General features: G+C 33.8%; 1 protein-coding gene across 4 annotated transcripts in view; it reads right to left on the bottom strand.

Annotated features, from left to right (window-relative positions):
• The window catches only part of LOC113521183 (potassium voltage-gated channel protein Shab), a 56,055-nt gene that overhangs the window by 9,481 nt on the left and 29,693 nt on the right, over positions 1 to 16,881 (bottom strand). For all 4 annotated transcript variants that reach the window (XM_031912699.2, XM_026906637.3, XM_026906639.3 and 1 more), the window contains exons 2-4: positions 2,659 to 2,910; positions 1,823 to 2,050; positions 636 to 942 (exon numbers count right to left, since the gene is read on the bottom strand). In XM_031912699.2, the coding sequence (XP_031768559.2) occupies positions 636 to 942; positions 1,823 to 2,050; positions 2,659 to 2,840 (717 nt within the window). In that variant the 5' untranslated portion in view covers positions 2,841 to 2,910. The remainder of the gene's footprint in view (positions 1 to 635; positions 943 to 1,822; positions 2,051 to 2,658; positions 2,911 to 16,881) is intronic.

Here is a 16,881-nt window from a genome sequence, read left to right as displayed (position 1 = left end):
ATGAACAATGTGTCAATTTTCAATATCAATTAAACATTTTTTTTATTTCTAGATAATTATTAAAAATTATTCTGATAGTGAACTAAAATAAAACAAAGTTATAAAAGAAGATTATTGTCAATATACCACCGAAATTTTGGAATTTCATTATAAAAAAAGAGTTAGGAAAATTTTAAATTGAATTTTTTAATAGTAGAACGAGTTTAGTTGACTATCAAATCACTTCATACATAAGCATTCAGAAATATTGAAAATTGTTTTGAAAATTGACAAATATAATACAGAAATAAATTGTCAAACTTCGGTATAAACATTCTTGACAATTTATCGAAAATTATAATGACTGAGTGTACCTACCTACTAAAAAGTTACGTGACTTTATATTGTTAACTACATATTGTACTTAATATTTAATTGTGCACCTAATTTATACCTACAATACGTGATAATATACAGTCCGTGCCAATGGCTCACAATAGACAAGAAGCGTATAAATCATACGTGTGATATAAGTGTATAGTCTACTATATGTACCTTTCCCTTAATTAATATTAACATCCTCGGCAGCTAGTTAAGTCAATATAGAATCAGTGGTTATAATAATCTTTTAATTACAAGATCATTCGATACGTTACCCTCGCCGCAATGCTCGTGGTTGGCTTCTCAAGTAAATCCCAGAGCCATTTTTGGTACTGAGCACAGGTGCCTTGACCGAACTCTTCCTCCTCGCGTTGCCGTAAGCTCTCAGCTTCCTTGCGCATCTCTTCGTGGACGTGCTCTTTACGCTGATGATATTTATGCTGGCAGCACGACTCTAAGTACAGCTCGTCCACCCCCCAGTACTCCAAGTCGTCGCTGAATGCCAATACGCACATTTCGTCCACTAAATGCAGCTTGCCCGTACGGTAGAAGTTCAAAATAGAACTGAAGCTTTTTGGGTGCCTGGAAAATATAATAGATATATTTATTTTTACTTCATCCATCAACAACATTAATATGACAACAGTACTATGAGATTAACACAGGATTATATTGATTGCAAAAATTTATTTCAAAAGTACTATACTATATACAGTAATTACACAAATTCGGTTCAGAAGTAGTATAAATATCGCATAACTACTTACAAAAAAAATCAAGGTCAAACTAACAAGCTTCTCCTTTTCGAAATCTATCGAATAAATAAATCGAAGATTAAGGATTACAATCAAACTTTATACCCATGTACTCGTATGTACGCTGTGTCAGAGTATTAGCGGTTGCCCGTCAATCGATCTACGTCTATTGTATTTAATATGAGTAGGCAATGCAAGCTCGCTGACATGTGTACATTACATAAAAGTTCCATATGGTGATCCACTTGGGGATGCAGAACAAAATTACTTAAAAAAGAAGAAAGTCCTAATTTCATCTGCATTTTTATGTATACCTACATTACGCGGTATCTTTTATCTTTGCTAATTATGAACCAATATTAATAAGTAAAAAGTAATTATGGACGTCCTCGCCATTCCCCCTGTGTGATTTCATTCCTGGAGTATTCGCGAGGATTCGATTGATCTAACTTTATTATCATATATTAGCACTGATTGGTACTCCGCCGATATAAATCGATAGCACGGATAACTTACATAACCATATTCATCCTATCAACAAAGTATAAAAATATGTAAATAAATAAATATTCTTTAATGCAATTGTAAATTACAAACATAAGGCAGTTATAAATATTGTGAACAAAGAAAGCCTTGTCTCTGATACAGAACTCTTCTAACCAACCCGAAATAAGGAATCATCATCAATCATCAAAAAATCTTCTAACCTATCGAAGAAGTACTCATTGTCCTGCAGCGAGTAGTCATCGCAGAGTTCGGTGATGGCTTCGTGCGTGTTGCAGTCGCGCAGACGGCCGAGGCGCGTGTGCGGCAACCGCTCCAGCGTGCGCCACAGCACCTCGTGCCGCACCCCGCCCACATTGATGATCACACGCTTGCTCAGCGCTTTCGCGCGGAGCATCATAAACGGCTCCGGCGGTAACGACGACATCGACCTATAACCATGTGAACTTATTTAATCCTATTAATCCTAACACTATTATAAATGCAAAAGTTTATGTGGATGTACGCATGGTTGTGTGTTGGTCAACACGTTTTACCTTCTGTTTATAATATGTTGTGGTACACATTATACACTGATTTACGCGGGTGAGGAAGCGAAATACATCTACGTAGTATTCCAAAAATCTACTTCAGCCACGGCAATATCAAGATGAAACCCGTGTTGGACATAAATCGATTTCATTAAAAAATTTCATTAAATTTGTTGCAAAATTAACGAAAACATCGCTTAACGTACAAATTAAAATATTACAATTTTAGCTGTATTTTTTTAAATCGATGGAAAATGATATTATTTCAAACCAGAGAGTATTTTTGTTTAGTTGGAATGGAGCACCCGCCTTTGCTAATGCGCAGAACCCGCCTTTCCTTATTGCACGCGGTTCCTCTGAAAACTTCAGTAAATTCTTAATGAATTCACCGTGATGGGCAAACTGACCTGACTTTATCATCATCGTTTCATTCTCTACTGGTGCTCCATCGTGGTAAATCGTTAGCATAGGCGAGCGCACCATTCAAACTTCATCCACTAAAAAAGTACCTGGAGTGCGTCCGCTGCAACGCGGCATTGCCAGCGAGCGCAGGCGCGGGCGCGGGCGCAGGCGCGAGCCCGCGGTCGAGCAGCGCATCCTGCGCGGGCGCCGCGAAGCCCATGGGCGCGCGCGGGGGCGAGTCGCCCACGTGCCAGCGCGCGGCGCCGCGGCCCGCCCCCTCGCCACCCATGCTCGCTAGCTCATGGCGCCAAGCGCCGCCGCCTCATCGGCTCACAAGTACTCGTACTCTCCTTTATAACCTGAAAATCAAATATACAATTAAATACTAAAAAGAGTACAGAAATATATTAGGCATAATTAAGTAGAACTTTATACGACTACGATTAATCATGTAAGGGTGGTGCCCTCTAGTGTCAAGTATTCCTAGGCCGCCTTCGTTGAACACAAAGCCTTTATCACAGTTTACATGACGACAGCTTAACATATCCTTCATAACACAAAACTAATAATAATATTATTGAAGTTATTTAAACATGAATAGGTATTACGAATTCAGAGACCCAATAAAAATTATAATGTGATTTTGATGTCTTTTTGTCTGTAGGTATATCCTCAGCAGTCAGTATCCCATAATTATTCTACCATCGCACAATTTAAAAGCAAACCCTATTTCTGTTATAAGCTAAAAATAAATCAATTAGCGACCCTGTCTCTAACATATTCTATTTCCCGGGAGAAAATTCATCCAGTCTAATAATAACGTCCTTGAACTATTGACCTCTTGAACCTCTGTTATAATAATATACCAACTAATTTTGTACCTTGAATATAATAATCGTCACAAAATTAATATGAAACCAACAAAAAATAAAATACAAATGTATTTGGTGGTAAAAATGTATTCATTGCCAAAGAATGTTTGTACAAACACGAATAAAAACATTATTTATTGTCATAATCAGTACATAATTGTCGACGTAATCGCGTCATACAGTCACAAAATATGCTGATGAATCGGGATCTTACTTCTCCTGAGAATCGTTTAAGTAACAAACCCTCTTTTGAGCCCTGCTCCTCATGTTTTATCAATACAAAAGTATCTACACGACATACTTCTCCTATATCGATAAAACACACCACTTTGATGTTGAAATTTTGATACTATTAGCCATTAATAATTCATGTCACGTAGCAATATCGGATCGATACATAAGTTTCACGAATAGACTGAAAATGGTTTCTAGAAATATGTCCTGTGAAGGACTCAAAACGTACGTTTGTGTTTTAACAAAAAAGTATAACATTTGTTACGTAGTTCCGATAAATTTCAGAAACTATGATACCTAAGCTTTAATAGGTAGCCCCAAATGAAGTAGATCTTTTATTGTTAGAAGTAGATAACTGATAGACATATTTACGAATACAGATGTTTACATTCTACGAGGATCAAACCAGCAACCAACGGAAGGCGAATCGGTGTGTAAACCGCTACACTACCAAGGCCGTCAACAGACAAACATCTTCATAAACTTTTACATTAATAATATTAGTAAGATAAATAAGCCGCCGAAATAAACAAGATGAAGAGGAATGAGTTAATATTTGTTCAGAGAGCATCAAAAGAGACGAGAGTAGTCGGTAGGTGGGGCGGCAATCGATTACTGGATCGCGTGGCGCGCCCTGTGACCCGAGCTTATCAAGCCTTCAGCGGATCGACCCTAATCTAATAATAGAGTCGACATTCATTGCACTTGCGTTACGAAACAAATATGTTGTCGTCTTGTACAATACAATATGCATGAATGCCCGCTGACGTCCAGTGCAACTACCTATTTAATATTACAAACAGAAAGACACACGTAGGACATACTTTATGTAGGGACGGATCCAAAATTCTGCTAATTTAGAAATGCCTCAAACAGGACTAATCCTCTAATTGAATCATATAACTACCATAAATGCGAAAGTTAGTGAAGATGGATAGATATTTGTTAGTTCTTCACGCAAAAATTACTAAAATTATTATAATAAAATTTGGTACACGGATAATTTATATCTTAACTCGGCACATAGGATAAGATGGACTGATTCACGCTGAAAACAGTTAGTGCACATATAAAATAATTAACTTAATTATTATATTATTTATTATCATAACAAATAGATTACAGTAAGTCTACTTTTTGTAGCTGATTGTCTTGGTTAATTGTTTTAATAAATAATGTGTAGTAATGTAGTCTGTGATTGTCACATCCATTTCATATGTATGACAACCTAAGATTTCAGATGACAACTCTATCAACACTTCACTAACACTCCATTGTAGCACGTTTAATAGCAAAATTGGAGCCCAAATAACTACCGAGTCTCGTCATGTTTTATTGCTTTATCAGTTGATAAAGCAACCTTTTTTTATAGATCGACTTTAAGAAAGGAGCAAGTTTTTAATTCAATTGAATTTTTTTATGTTTGTTACCTCAGAACCCCGTCAACCGTAATTATGAAACAATTTGGATTTTTTTTTATCTGAAAAAATAAATTTCTATGGAATCAATCTAAAAGTATATCCTATACTTTCAGATTGATTCCATAGAAATTTAATTAAAATCAATTTAGCTATGTTGTTTTTAAATCAAAATAACCGATTTAGCCATAATTAAAGTCGGTATATATTATTTAATATATCTGTTTTGAAATCGTTCGTGTACAGTCTTTGTTGTAATAAATATAATGTTCTTTCAAGAATCCTATTTTAATCAAAGGAACCTTACAATTTCTAATACCTTATATGTTATGAATATAAGAGTTACTTGGCGGTCTCTACCACGAAGTAACAATTAATTCTTGTCTTGGTACAAATTGTATTTTCGTATTGTTACAGAAATTACTATAGGTGTACCTGCAATCAATTCTATACATACTCGTATTCAATAGACCAGACACGAAAAGTTACTGAAATATTTTTTATTATTCCTTCCCAAAAAAATTGTTGAGTTAATAGTTGAAATCATTATAAGTCGATTATAAACATAATAAATATTCATAAAATTCCAATGTAGATAAATCAGTAAATTTCATAGTTTAATTTTGTACATTTTGAAGAGAGTCGTAACCAATACCGTAATACGTTTATTATTAATCACTTGGAGTTAGCACATTAGCCTGAATTATTTAAAAAAACATTGTAATTAGTAGGTACTTAACAAAGAAGCTACTGTTATTTCTAATTAATGTGTGGTTATAAATTTGTAATAATAAAATAATATTACCATTTCGAACAACTCCAATGAAAATACTCTTGTTCAATTGTTGTTCTAAAAATAAAATTATACGAACTAAACGAAGACCCTTACCGCTCCTCATGGTAATTTGGCCCATCACAAAACAATCCCATTCTCTAACAAGGTAGCTTATTACCAGCGGCGCCACTCTGTCTAGCCGTTAGGTGGAATGCTCCTATAAATAATTGCTTATAGTTTATTTATCTGATCGTTCTGCAAATAAAATATTTACATAATAATATTAGGTGTTATATTACTGCATAAACTTTATATACATATATGTTTGAGTAAAGTAGATATAACCGTTTAGTCTCAGGGTGGAGACAAACTGCGTATTGATCTAAAGTTGCGAACTGTCGACTGACGACGGTAGATAAGTTGGTATCGGATCTCTCGCAAACTTTATCATTGTATAGAATATGACTCCGTCAATACAATGATTTCAGAACTACTCCAGGAAATAAGCTAGAACTTAATATGGTGCGTTATTTACCCCATCTAAAACATAAATTTCAGTGTTATATTTACTGATAAGTATTAATAGATGACAGTTTATAAAGTATATAAAAAATCAATACCCATTTAAAAATCACACAATTACGTAAGATTTTTATATTAATATTAAATGCGTATTAGGCGATTTGTCATCATCATCATCATTTCAGCCATTCCACTGCTGGACATAAGCCTCCCCCTTAAACGGTCCTAGATGGTCCTAGATGGTCCTGAGCCACCTGCATCCATGTTGACTCCCTGCAACGCATTTCAGGTTGTCACTCCGTCTAGTGGGGGGTCGTCCTACATGCGTCCTGCTTTTACCCGTACGTGGTCGCCATTCAAGAACCTTTCTTCCCTATCGGTTGTCGGTTCTTCGAGCTATATGACCAGCCCATTACCACTTCAGCTTTCTAAGACGATTTGTACTTTCAATAAAAAAAAAGATTTTTTGTAAATATAATTATGTACGTCGACGTAATTTTGAGTTGAAAGTAAATATATTCATTAATAAAAGATGAGCGTTTCTATTATCTCTACTCTAACATGTCCTCATAGTTTGTGAGATAAAACAATACTCTACACATAGTTATGCTCAATAAATTATTTTTATTGCAACAACAAAGCGAAAAGCAAAATCTTAGTTATATATTATGTATAATAAATAGCTTTAAATCTTGATAATTTAATAATAAATTGTTCTTTGGGATCGCATTATGAGAATAAAAAAAATCTGTATATACATCCCATAAAGAAAACAATGAAAATAACGTCATAATAGGTAGCCTCAGAATATGAGAGAAACCCTAAGTACTAAACAAACAAATGTATAACAGTTACAGTCATAGACACGTAACAACAGGAACGTAGCACTACTACCTACGTGCCTGCTACGACAGATGTTACATAACCGCTAAAACAACCCATTTTCTCTAATATATAGAAATAAAAGTAGACATAAGGTTCTTTCAGACCAACAAGTAGATTCGATGAGACCTTCTGTAAAGTCCTGTGGATGATACAGGGTCGCATCGCTACGGCCCGTAGAACAAAAGGTTCGTAGCGCGCTACGCCAATTACCTCTGACCTTTTCAGCATGCCATTCCGCGTGGTACCAGGCCTCTTACCGTTCATATAGTCCAATGTACCTCGTACTGAGCTTATGGTAATTTAATATCAAGCATATGGGTATAAATAATTCATTTTTATAACAACAGTGAGGAGGGTCTGCTACAATATTGTGTTGAAATAAGTACCAAGTTTTTCTATATATAATTTATGAAGTCAAAATATAACGTACAGAGTGAAATTTTATAACCAAATATCTATAACAGAATTACATTTTAGTTCTGTAAGTAGATTTTTTTTAGTCTATAAATATGTTCTCTTATAATATTATGATTAACTTAGAAATAAAACAATCATTTGCTAAATGACAGTAAAGATGACCATTCAAATTGAATTATAAAAGAGCAAAGCTATTAAAATTCTGCAGTGTAATTGGAATATAATGAATATCGGTCGAGTGCCAATTATGAGTTCATATTTCATGCTTCTAAATCGAACCAATAATTACGTTAGAGAACTCGTGCCATCGATAATTAAGGTGCAAATTTATCTCATTCATATTATACTTAAGAAAGTTGAGTAATATTTTTACTAAATAATTCTATTATAGTATTAGATATAATTGACTTTTCCTGCATCGATTGACTTCATCTATCCATTTTATAATTATGTACCAAAAAAAGCTGGCAAAAATTGTGGCAAAACTAGTTATTTTGATTCAAAAACTAAACTACTGAACCGACTTTGATAAAGTTTATATAGAACCAATCTGTAAGTATATCCTTTCAGAAAAAAAAATCCAAATCAGTTTACAACTGTCAGAGTTATGAGGTAACAAACATAAAAAAATACAATCAAATTGAGAACGACCTTTTTTTTAAGTCAATTAAAAATCTAACCTTGTTCAATCAACCATGATAACGAAAAAAAAGAAAAAAATCTGTGAAAATTTAAATATTTGAGCATAGTACTTGTGGTCCACTTTCTACGAATTCAAATTTGATCACAAATTTTGATATTCAGTGGAATATATGTATGCTATGTTCAGAAAGGATAAAATGAAAACGTCTTTATGTAATTAAATAGGGTTGCAAATTTTATTTTTCTGAACATCAATTTACTTGTGAATAAATGTAGGATTTATATTAACACTGTAAATGCAAAAGTTGGGAGGAAGGGTTTATTAGTTATGCGGCCTATTAGCCTAGTCGTATTAGCCTATAGTCGACGATATTGCTAGCAATGTACCCTATAAAGTAGACCTCCACGGGGTTCCCCCTGAAAAACCATCGTGCTGAATTTCAAATGTATTAATTACGATGGGCTAACTGACCTGCCTTTTCATTCTCACCTATCATCCCTCACTGGTGCCCTGCTAGTGTATACCGTTAGCGCAGGCGAGGTTACCATTCCATTATCATCAATTAAAAAAAAATGTTATAGTTTATAGGGATAGATAGATGAATGTTTGTTACTTTTGCACGCAAAAATCACTGAACGGATTTGAATGAAATTTGGTACACGAATAGGTTATATCCTAACTTAATATATAGATACTCTTACTCTATGTAGTAATTCACGTCGGCGAAGCCACGGGATGACAGCTAGTAATAAATAAAGTTTTTGACCGCGCAAGTGTTCGAAATACTTAAATCGAAATACAGTAATTAAATTAACTGTTTTTCTTTATTAAGTATATATAGAGACTAATGGTGGTGGTTCCCATCTTAGCATTTCCATAAAATTAGATTAAAATTGAAATTTATGACTCAATTACAATACTTTTTATGTCTGTTTGGTACTGCAAATAATATGAAATATCTAAAATTACTCATAAAATAAAGTAAATCATTTATAGGGTATTAGATTATATTTAATTTTTACTCTATGAGTATCAACATAGTTTGTTAAAGACATAGATTTCGAGTTAAAATTCAATAATTACATGCTCTGTCAATCAAAACAAACCTACACATAAAGGTTTTAATCTCAAAAGAAAAGTTACTTACTCGTATTACAACAGGCTATCATCAGGCGAGCGCATGCTCGTTTACCTCCAATGTTATAAAAAATATATAAATAATTTGGTATACCTACCTACATAGTTTCACAAAACTAAAAACAGACAGCGAACACAATACAGTGTATCGATTACGTAATATATTTGTGTTGTTTTAGATCCTGAAAGCTCTGATATAGCAATAATAACTCAGTGGAAAATGCGTCTGGCAGTGGAATAAATTCCATGCTACATTAAATTGAGGCGTATTAGAACGAGTAGCCGACAGCTAATGACTGCAATTATGGTGTTGTTTATCTGTCCCTTTATAGCGTATTCCACGCCGAATACATTAAAGGACAATATGTCCCCACCCAAAAGTATACCGACTTTATCTTTATGTGTCGGATTTAATACTACTTACATTAAATATTTATACAAGGTTTTTTTTTACAAACAGGGGGCAAACGAGCATGCGGCTCACCTGATAGTAAGTGACTACCGCCGCCCATGGTCACCCACAACACCAGCGGCATTGCAGGTGTGCTGCCAGCCTTTTAAAAAGGAATATACTCTTTTTTTGAAGGTTATGTTGTCGTATCGGTTCGGAAATACTGCTGCTGGAAGATGATTCCAAAGAATGGTTGTGCGTGGAAGAAAGTGCCTTAAAAACGCACGGTGGAAGACCGCCACTCGTCCAGATGATTGGGATGAAACTTTAGTTTGTGGCGGGTTGTACGGTGGTGAAAATCATAATTAGACCTATGCTCAGTTTTGGATGGCTGAAATGATAATGACATTTCAATTTGATAAATGGACTTTGTAAGTTTTCTCTGAATTAATTCAATTTGCACGTTATCTTAACGGACGATAGCTTAAATTTATATCGTCATAAAAAATCGTACCTACCATAAAGTTTTCTCATTCATAATTGTGTGTGCCATAAGTTGCGCGCGCCACATCAATCACGTGAAATACTTACTAACACATACACAGACATAAAACGTTTCAAGTACCCCGTGTTCATCACCTCCCTCTCTGATTTACTACTCTTACTAATGTGAAAGTTTCTTTGTTTGTTATTTACTTAACTATTTATTTACATCTTCGTTAAATTAAGTATGCATATAATATATGAGACGGAGAACATAATAAGCTACTTTTATCCCGTTCAATACATCCCGCCTGGCAAGTCTATTCCGTACCAGGTTAAATATGAACATAGTACATCAAAACGTAAAGCAAAAACTATATAGGTCAACAGCGCCTCTAACAGTCCTACCAAGGGCAGTGAATATATTTTCACGGATATCTTTATTAAAATATTACAACATAACCTTTACATCACACTGAATTAACACGTCACTGGTTTCTTACGAATAGCTAAACAGTACGTATTTACTAAACAGTTTCCTACAGTTTACCTACACAAATAAATAAATTGGAGCAACATCTGTAGAAAACTCACTTTAATCTTGTATTTATTTACGAGAACACCTGTATACATTAATTATTTTACTTCAGAACCCAATTAATGTCTATATGCCTAATATAAAAATAAAGAAATATTAACACATATACGCACAAACAATAACATTCGTGTTCTTACCTCCTTGTACAGATTAAAATTTTCGATATTTCTAATTTTATGTTTATATGTATATTATATATACCTATATTATAGAAGAGTCATTCCTTAGGTGGGTGGTTGTATAGTATATAAAATTAGTTTGATTAAATATTGAACATTGTAATCTGTATGTATATATGATGATGCTTAATTCTCTTATTACTACCACATTACAAGTGAAACTTTTTTTATGTGGCTTGGAATGGCATACAAGCTGACGGCCTACCTGATGAAAAGTACTAACTGTCGCTATAGACATGGACAGCATCATAGACTACACAGATGACACTGTAAACTGAGCTACGAAGTGACACAAATGGGCAACTACCAAATAAACGTGAGTATGGCCCGGCGGCGGCACGGCGTTGGGCGGACATTAGTGGTGTGACACGTCAGAACGTATGTAGCCGGAGTGTTCGCGCGAGCCGTTCGTGACGTGTCCCTCCACATTTAGCACGAAAGTGTTTTGGCATGGCTCCCGAACTCTTCTCTCTTATCTCGGACCACTCGTAACTACGTGCACATAATTGTGGTGGACAGAAAACTATGCCGAAGGGTATTTATTGATATGGATGTTTTAGAATAACATTATGAACTGTGTGTCTGTATCAGCGGTTCGCTTTTGAGAATTTCATAATTATCCTTATAATTCATTGGTTGCACCTGAGACTACAGGTCTCAGATTCAAGTGACAATAATTCATATACATATTTGATAGATACATATTTAATAACTTATACCTATCTTTAAAGATCTTACCTAATTGTATTAAATTTGGGTTACCGATAAACTAATGTGGCTCGTAACGATCTGAACCACGATCGTAGCCGTCCCGGGGGTAAACTTTACGATTGCATAAAACCCGCCTCGCGTGCACGAAATAAAACTTTTTTAGTTAAAGCTTAAACCCGTTTAACCCACTTCCATTCGTTTACTGTAGAACACAAAACACAAAATTATATAACTTCGCTACCCTCAACAGGTTAAACAACACCATCAGTGTTGATTATACAACATGCGTGCATATGTGTGATAAATATTATATTTTTACAACATAATAATGTAAAAGGGAATCACATACATGGCAAATGATGATGACACCGGAAAATAAACGTACCTTACTATTACGCATATCTATTATCAACTGCAAGAATAAAAAACAAAGAATTGTTAACAAAAAGGCAGAGCAAACTATTTGTTAAACATACAACGTAAAGTTAAATTTTCCTCATTTTTTAATATGATCAATTAGTCTTGGGCTTTTATTTTTTTCATACACATCTATAGTCCATCAAATTTTTCTTCAGTCGTCCCTTTTCTTTATATATCCATCCTCGTACATACTCATCGCCGTCTTTAAAATATTGGCTCATCCGCATGATATACAATATAATCGATAACTCTGTACATTACTAAACTATAAAGTTTCCAAGGAGACCATTAACTAGTAATGCATGTACTCAACACTTTCCCATTATATTAGACATCGCTCTAATGTAGTTTCAAGTTTGACATGTGTATAGTAATATAGCTACAGGAAACTGCATGTCTCATGTCAAAGTACATACACCAGGCGTGTGGCGCCGGCGCCGTAGGTCAACTCGTATATTTTCATCCTCGCCTTGGTGCAGGGCTACCGCATATCATACGCGGTCGTTTAATATTAACTCTTTCGTCACCGTTGGCGTTGTTTGTTGATTCCAGCCAGAGCAGTGATCCCACAGCTTCTTCTGGATTAACGATTTGTACATTACCATGAAAAAACAAGCGATTAAATTTCATGACAACTTGAAACAACGTCTCATTATGAAACAATATTTGTAAATATCCACAAAATGTACAATATTTCTTAACAAAAGTTTATTTGTTCTTGATACGAAAACAAAACATTGCTGAAAATTCGAGTTTTGTTCAAATTTTTAGTTAAAAGTCGCGAGGGTTCTGTACAGTCAAATTTATGACATTTAAAAATTTCTTACAAGTATGTAAGTAATTTTACGTTTAAGTGTGTGTTTTACGTTTATTCAACGACACCTCGTTTGATGAAAATGATTAAAAAATGCAATTATTTCATCATTGGTTTTTATGGGGGTTTTCATGAAGTAATTAAGTATTTCATAAGTACTTAAAGATCAAACAAGCTACTAAAGTTATGATGTTATAATAAACTAACAGATAGACCACTAGAGACATTACGCATTCTAGAAATACCCTTTTCTAATATCATAAAGGAAAAAACGGTGCCCATCAGAATTTCCATAATTCCTTGTTTGTGCCTCCTTTACATCTATAGCCAAAAATTAAATGCCGTAGATACATATGGCTATTTTTAATGTCAGTTATTTATTCTGTCAGTTTATAATATTTTTATTTTGTAAATAATTTAGTGTAATGTAAATAGTAATAACGATTACCACTTTCCATCAGGTTGTTTGCCATTGTAACGTTGCATAAAAAAATAAACGATTTACGCAACACTAGATCAAGGTATTCTGAGAAATTACAAACTGCTAAATGTACTTTGAAGATTGACTACTGAACCCTGAAAATGTGGGAAGCACTAAATGTACTTATATCCAAACAACTTCTTATGATTTTTATTGGTTTCTTGAAACATTTAAAACGAAATAAATGTTTTTTGTGTATATTTGGGAATACCCTGATGAATCAATGTTAGGTTATTGCTATAACGGAACGACAATCAAGTGCGAGTCGAATATGCTTACCAAGGGTTCCATAAGTAGTAATAATAATATTTATCTACGTAATGACACCATAATCATTATTATAATTAAAATTTCCGTAGTACAGAAATGTGATTATTTGTATTAAAGGAATAATCGTAAGTCAAAAACTTTAAAAGACTTTTTTTTATACAACTTAGAATGGCAAACAAGCTGACGGTCCACCTGATGGAAAGTGATAACCGTCGCCTATAGACATGAGCAGTACCATGGACTTAACAGAGTATACTGTTTCGCCCATGATACCCCTCATGCGTTGCCATTCCTGAGGACTTAGATGTTATGCCTCTGTACCCAGTAAATTCACGCCATATCCCACCCTTTAAACCGAAACACAGCCATGCAAACACAACTACTTCACGGTTGAAACACGAATTGGACAGAGGTACCCAAGCAATCGACTTTTGTACAAAGTCTCCCTCTGGTTACTATTTTACCATACGTAAATTACGCATAAATTAGCATATACCTACTTGACCTTTTCAACTGTAATATTAAATATTGATACTTGACCAATATCAGCATATTTTGTAAAAGAGAAATAAAAAGAAATCAGTTATATTAGAAATGATCAATCGACATTTAAAACTAGATATTATATACATGTTCACTAACAGTTGACAGTCAATCAGACAGATGAACAGAGTCACACCTAAACATTTCCTTTTGTATTAAGGATGGAACCCTAAACGTGAGTACATCGTAATCACTCAACCTAGCTGAATAGGTCGTAATGCGTGCGGTAACCGCTCGATCTAGCTCGAGACATTGACCTATCTATTTGTACGACTAGCAAGCAACTAGCTAGTAACGTGAACTACACACAGCTGGCTATCTCATTGGAAATATATGCCGAGTGGAGATATTTTTGCCGAAGCAGCTGTCGGATGTGACCGCGACTCCGACCGACGGCCGACGCGGCGCATCTATAGGCAAGCTTACATTTGCGGATCTTTAAATTCTAATGTATACATATAACGTAGATCCTGTTCTAAAACACATGCATGTTATATGTGAATTATTTACAAATTATATTTATGTTATCTCTAATGAACCACCTACTAATTTTCCACTGGATGAAATGTTATTACTTGTCAAATAAAAGCTACTGAAATATACATCTATTTTCGTCTTGTGATATCAACCATTAGTACGAAAATAAAGTTTGTCTAATATCTTATTAACAACATTCGCATAAGTTTTTGAAGTACCTATCTTTTTTTCGTGAAAATTTCCATGTGAACTGAACAAAACTTTATAAGCTTTTTTTACTTTTTCATGCCACATAATCTCTATATTGAAATTGCGACCTAATGGAAGGTAGTAACCGCGCATGACATCGCAGAAAATACTCATAGCAGTTCTAAGTACAATAATTTACGTTACAACTCTTCTGTTAAATAACAAATTGGCTATACGGGTATTGTACTATAAAATGTATATATGAAGCGTAAATAAGACAGACACATATCAACGAATGCATCGTCTTAATAGCACACACCTGCCGAGTGGCATGTTCCGCTACAACCAAATAATCAATCAATGCACTAATATTTAAAATAAACATTCTATAGTATTTTTATACAACTTTGAATGGTAAACATGCTAAAAACATTTAAACACTCATATGTTGGGAATTAATATGCATTCACTACATTAGTAGACATGAATTGGACATCACAAAAAATAATTGAACTTTATACTAACAAATGAAAGAATTATTTTTATAATAATAATACTCTTCATTTTCCAATTGAACATTTTCATACTTATATCTATAGTGTTTGAAATATAACAACTAATACTTAGTAACATCTAAACTAGACTGCGCCAGTATCCTAATTGCCAGTTTCTCCTAATGTGTGTTAGTAAATTATTGTTATTACACACACATTGTTGTTGTCACACTAAAAACAATAAATCAGAATTAAATACGAGTAATAAATACTGAGCCGATTTATAAGTCTTATTAAACTTTAAGCTAAGCTTGATGATGCTTAAGGAGACGATCACTACGCGTGACATACTATTAATTACGTTATCATCAATTGTCAATCAAAAAGTTGCTTTACGTCAATATTTCCACAATATATTTTGAAGCGTATAGACAACAAAACGTCGTTATACGATGAAATATTTCATTGTGGTTATAATAAAATTTCCAACATATTATGTTAAAAACTACATCACACCAGTTTTTAAACCTTAAGTTACATTTAATATAGCATACGTTTTACAAAATATTCACTGTTTTCCAAAGAATCGATCTAAAATTGTAGTAACTGTTTTTAGAACATATAAACGATATAATAATATATTTTATGTCATCCGGTCATTAAAATATTCATCATTACAAACCACAAATACCTATAATCATTGTAACATACACACCCACTAATCATTTATATCTCATTAATTTCAATATAAACATAGTCACGCATATGTCTGTTTATACTGATCTGAACGTATATAAGATAAATATAGTTATATAAAATATATTATTCATATATCTATGAGTCTAACAATACAAGCTCTGCATTGTTTCAGACTAAATGGCATTATGTGATATATGTCTAAAGATATTATCATCTCTAAAAATGGGTGCCTAATAAAATATTATGCACTATTAAAATCCATTTAGCTATATATATGTCGCTTATAAAAAAAATATATCTATATAATTATATATCTATATAATTATTAAATAGGAAGGTGTTTTTAAATGATAGATATTAATCAAAAACTACGTTCAACAGGAGATCATTCCTTACTGTGTGGCAATATAGGTAGTACAAGTTGGTATTTTTTTTTATGGGTGATAATGGAATGGTAACCCCATCCGCGCTATCGGTATACACCGGCGGGGCACCAGTGAAGGATGATAGGTGAGGATGAAGCAGGTCAGTTAGCCCATCGTGACGAATTCAAGAAAAATTGTTCACGATAGTTTCCAGGGGGAACCACGTGGAGGTCGATAGGGCATATTGCTAACAATACAATATATCTCCATATATATATATATATATATATATATATATATATATATATATATA

This window comes from Galleria mellonella, unplaced genomic scaffold (assembly GCF_026898425.1).
Source record: "Galleria mellonella isolate WM207_F2 unplaced genomic scaffold, CSIRO_AGI_GalMel_v1 utg55, whole genome shotgun sequence".
NCBI lineage: Eukaryota > Metazoa > Arthropoda > Insecta > Lepidoptera > Pyralidae > Galleria > Galleria mellonella.
This window is presented reverse-complemented; position numbering and strand designations above follow the sequence as displayed.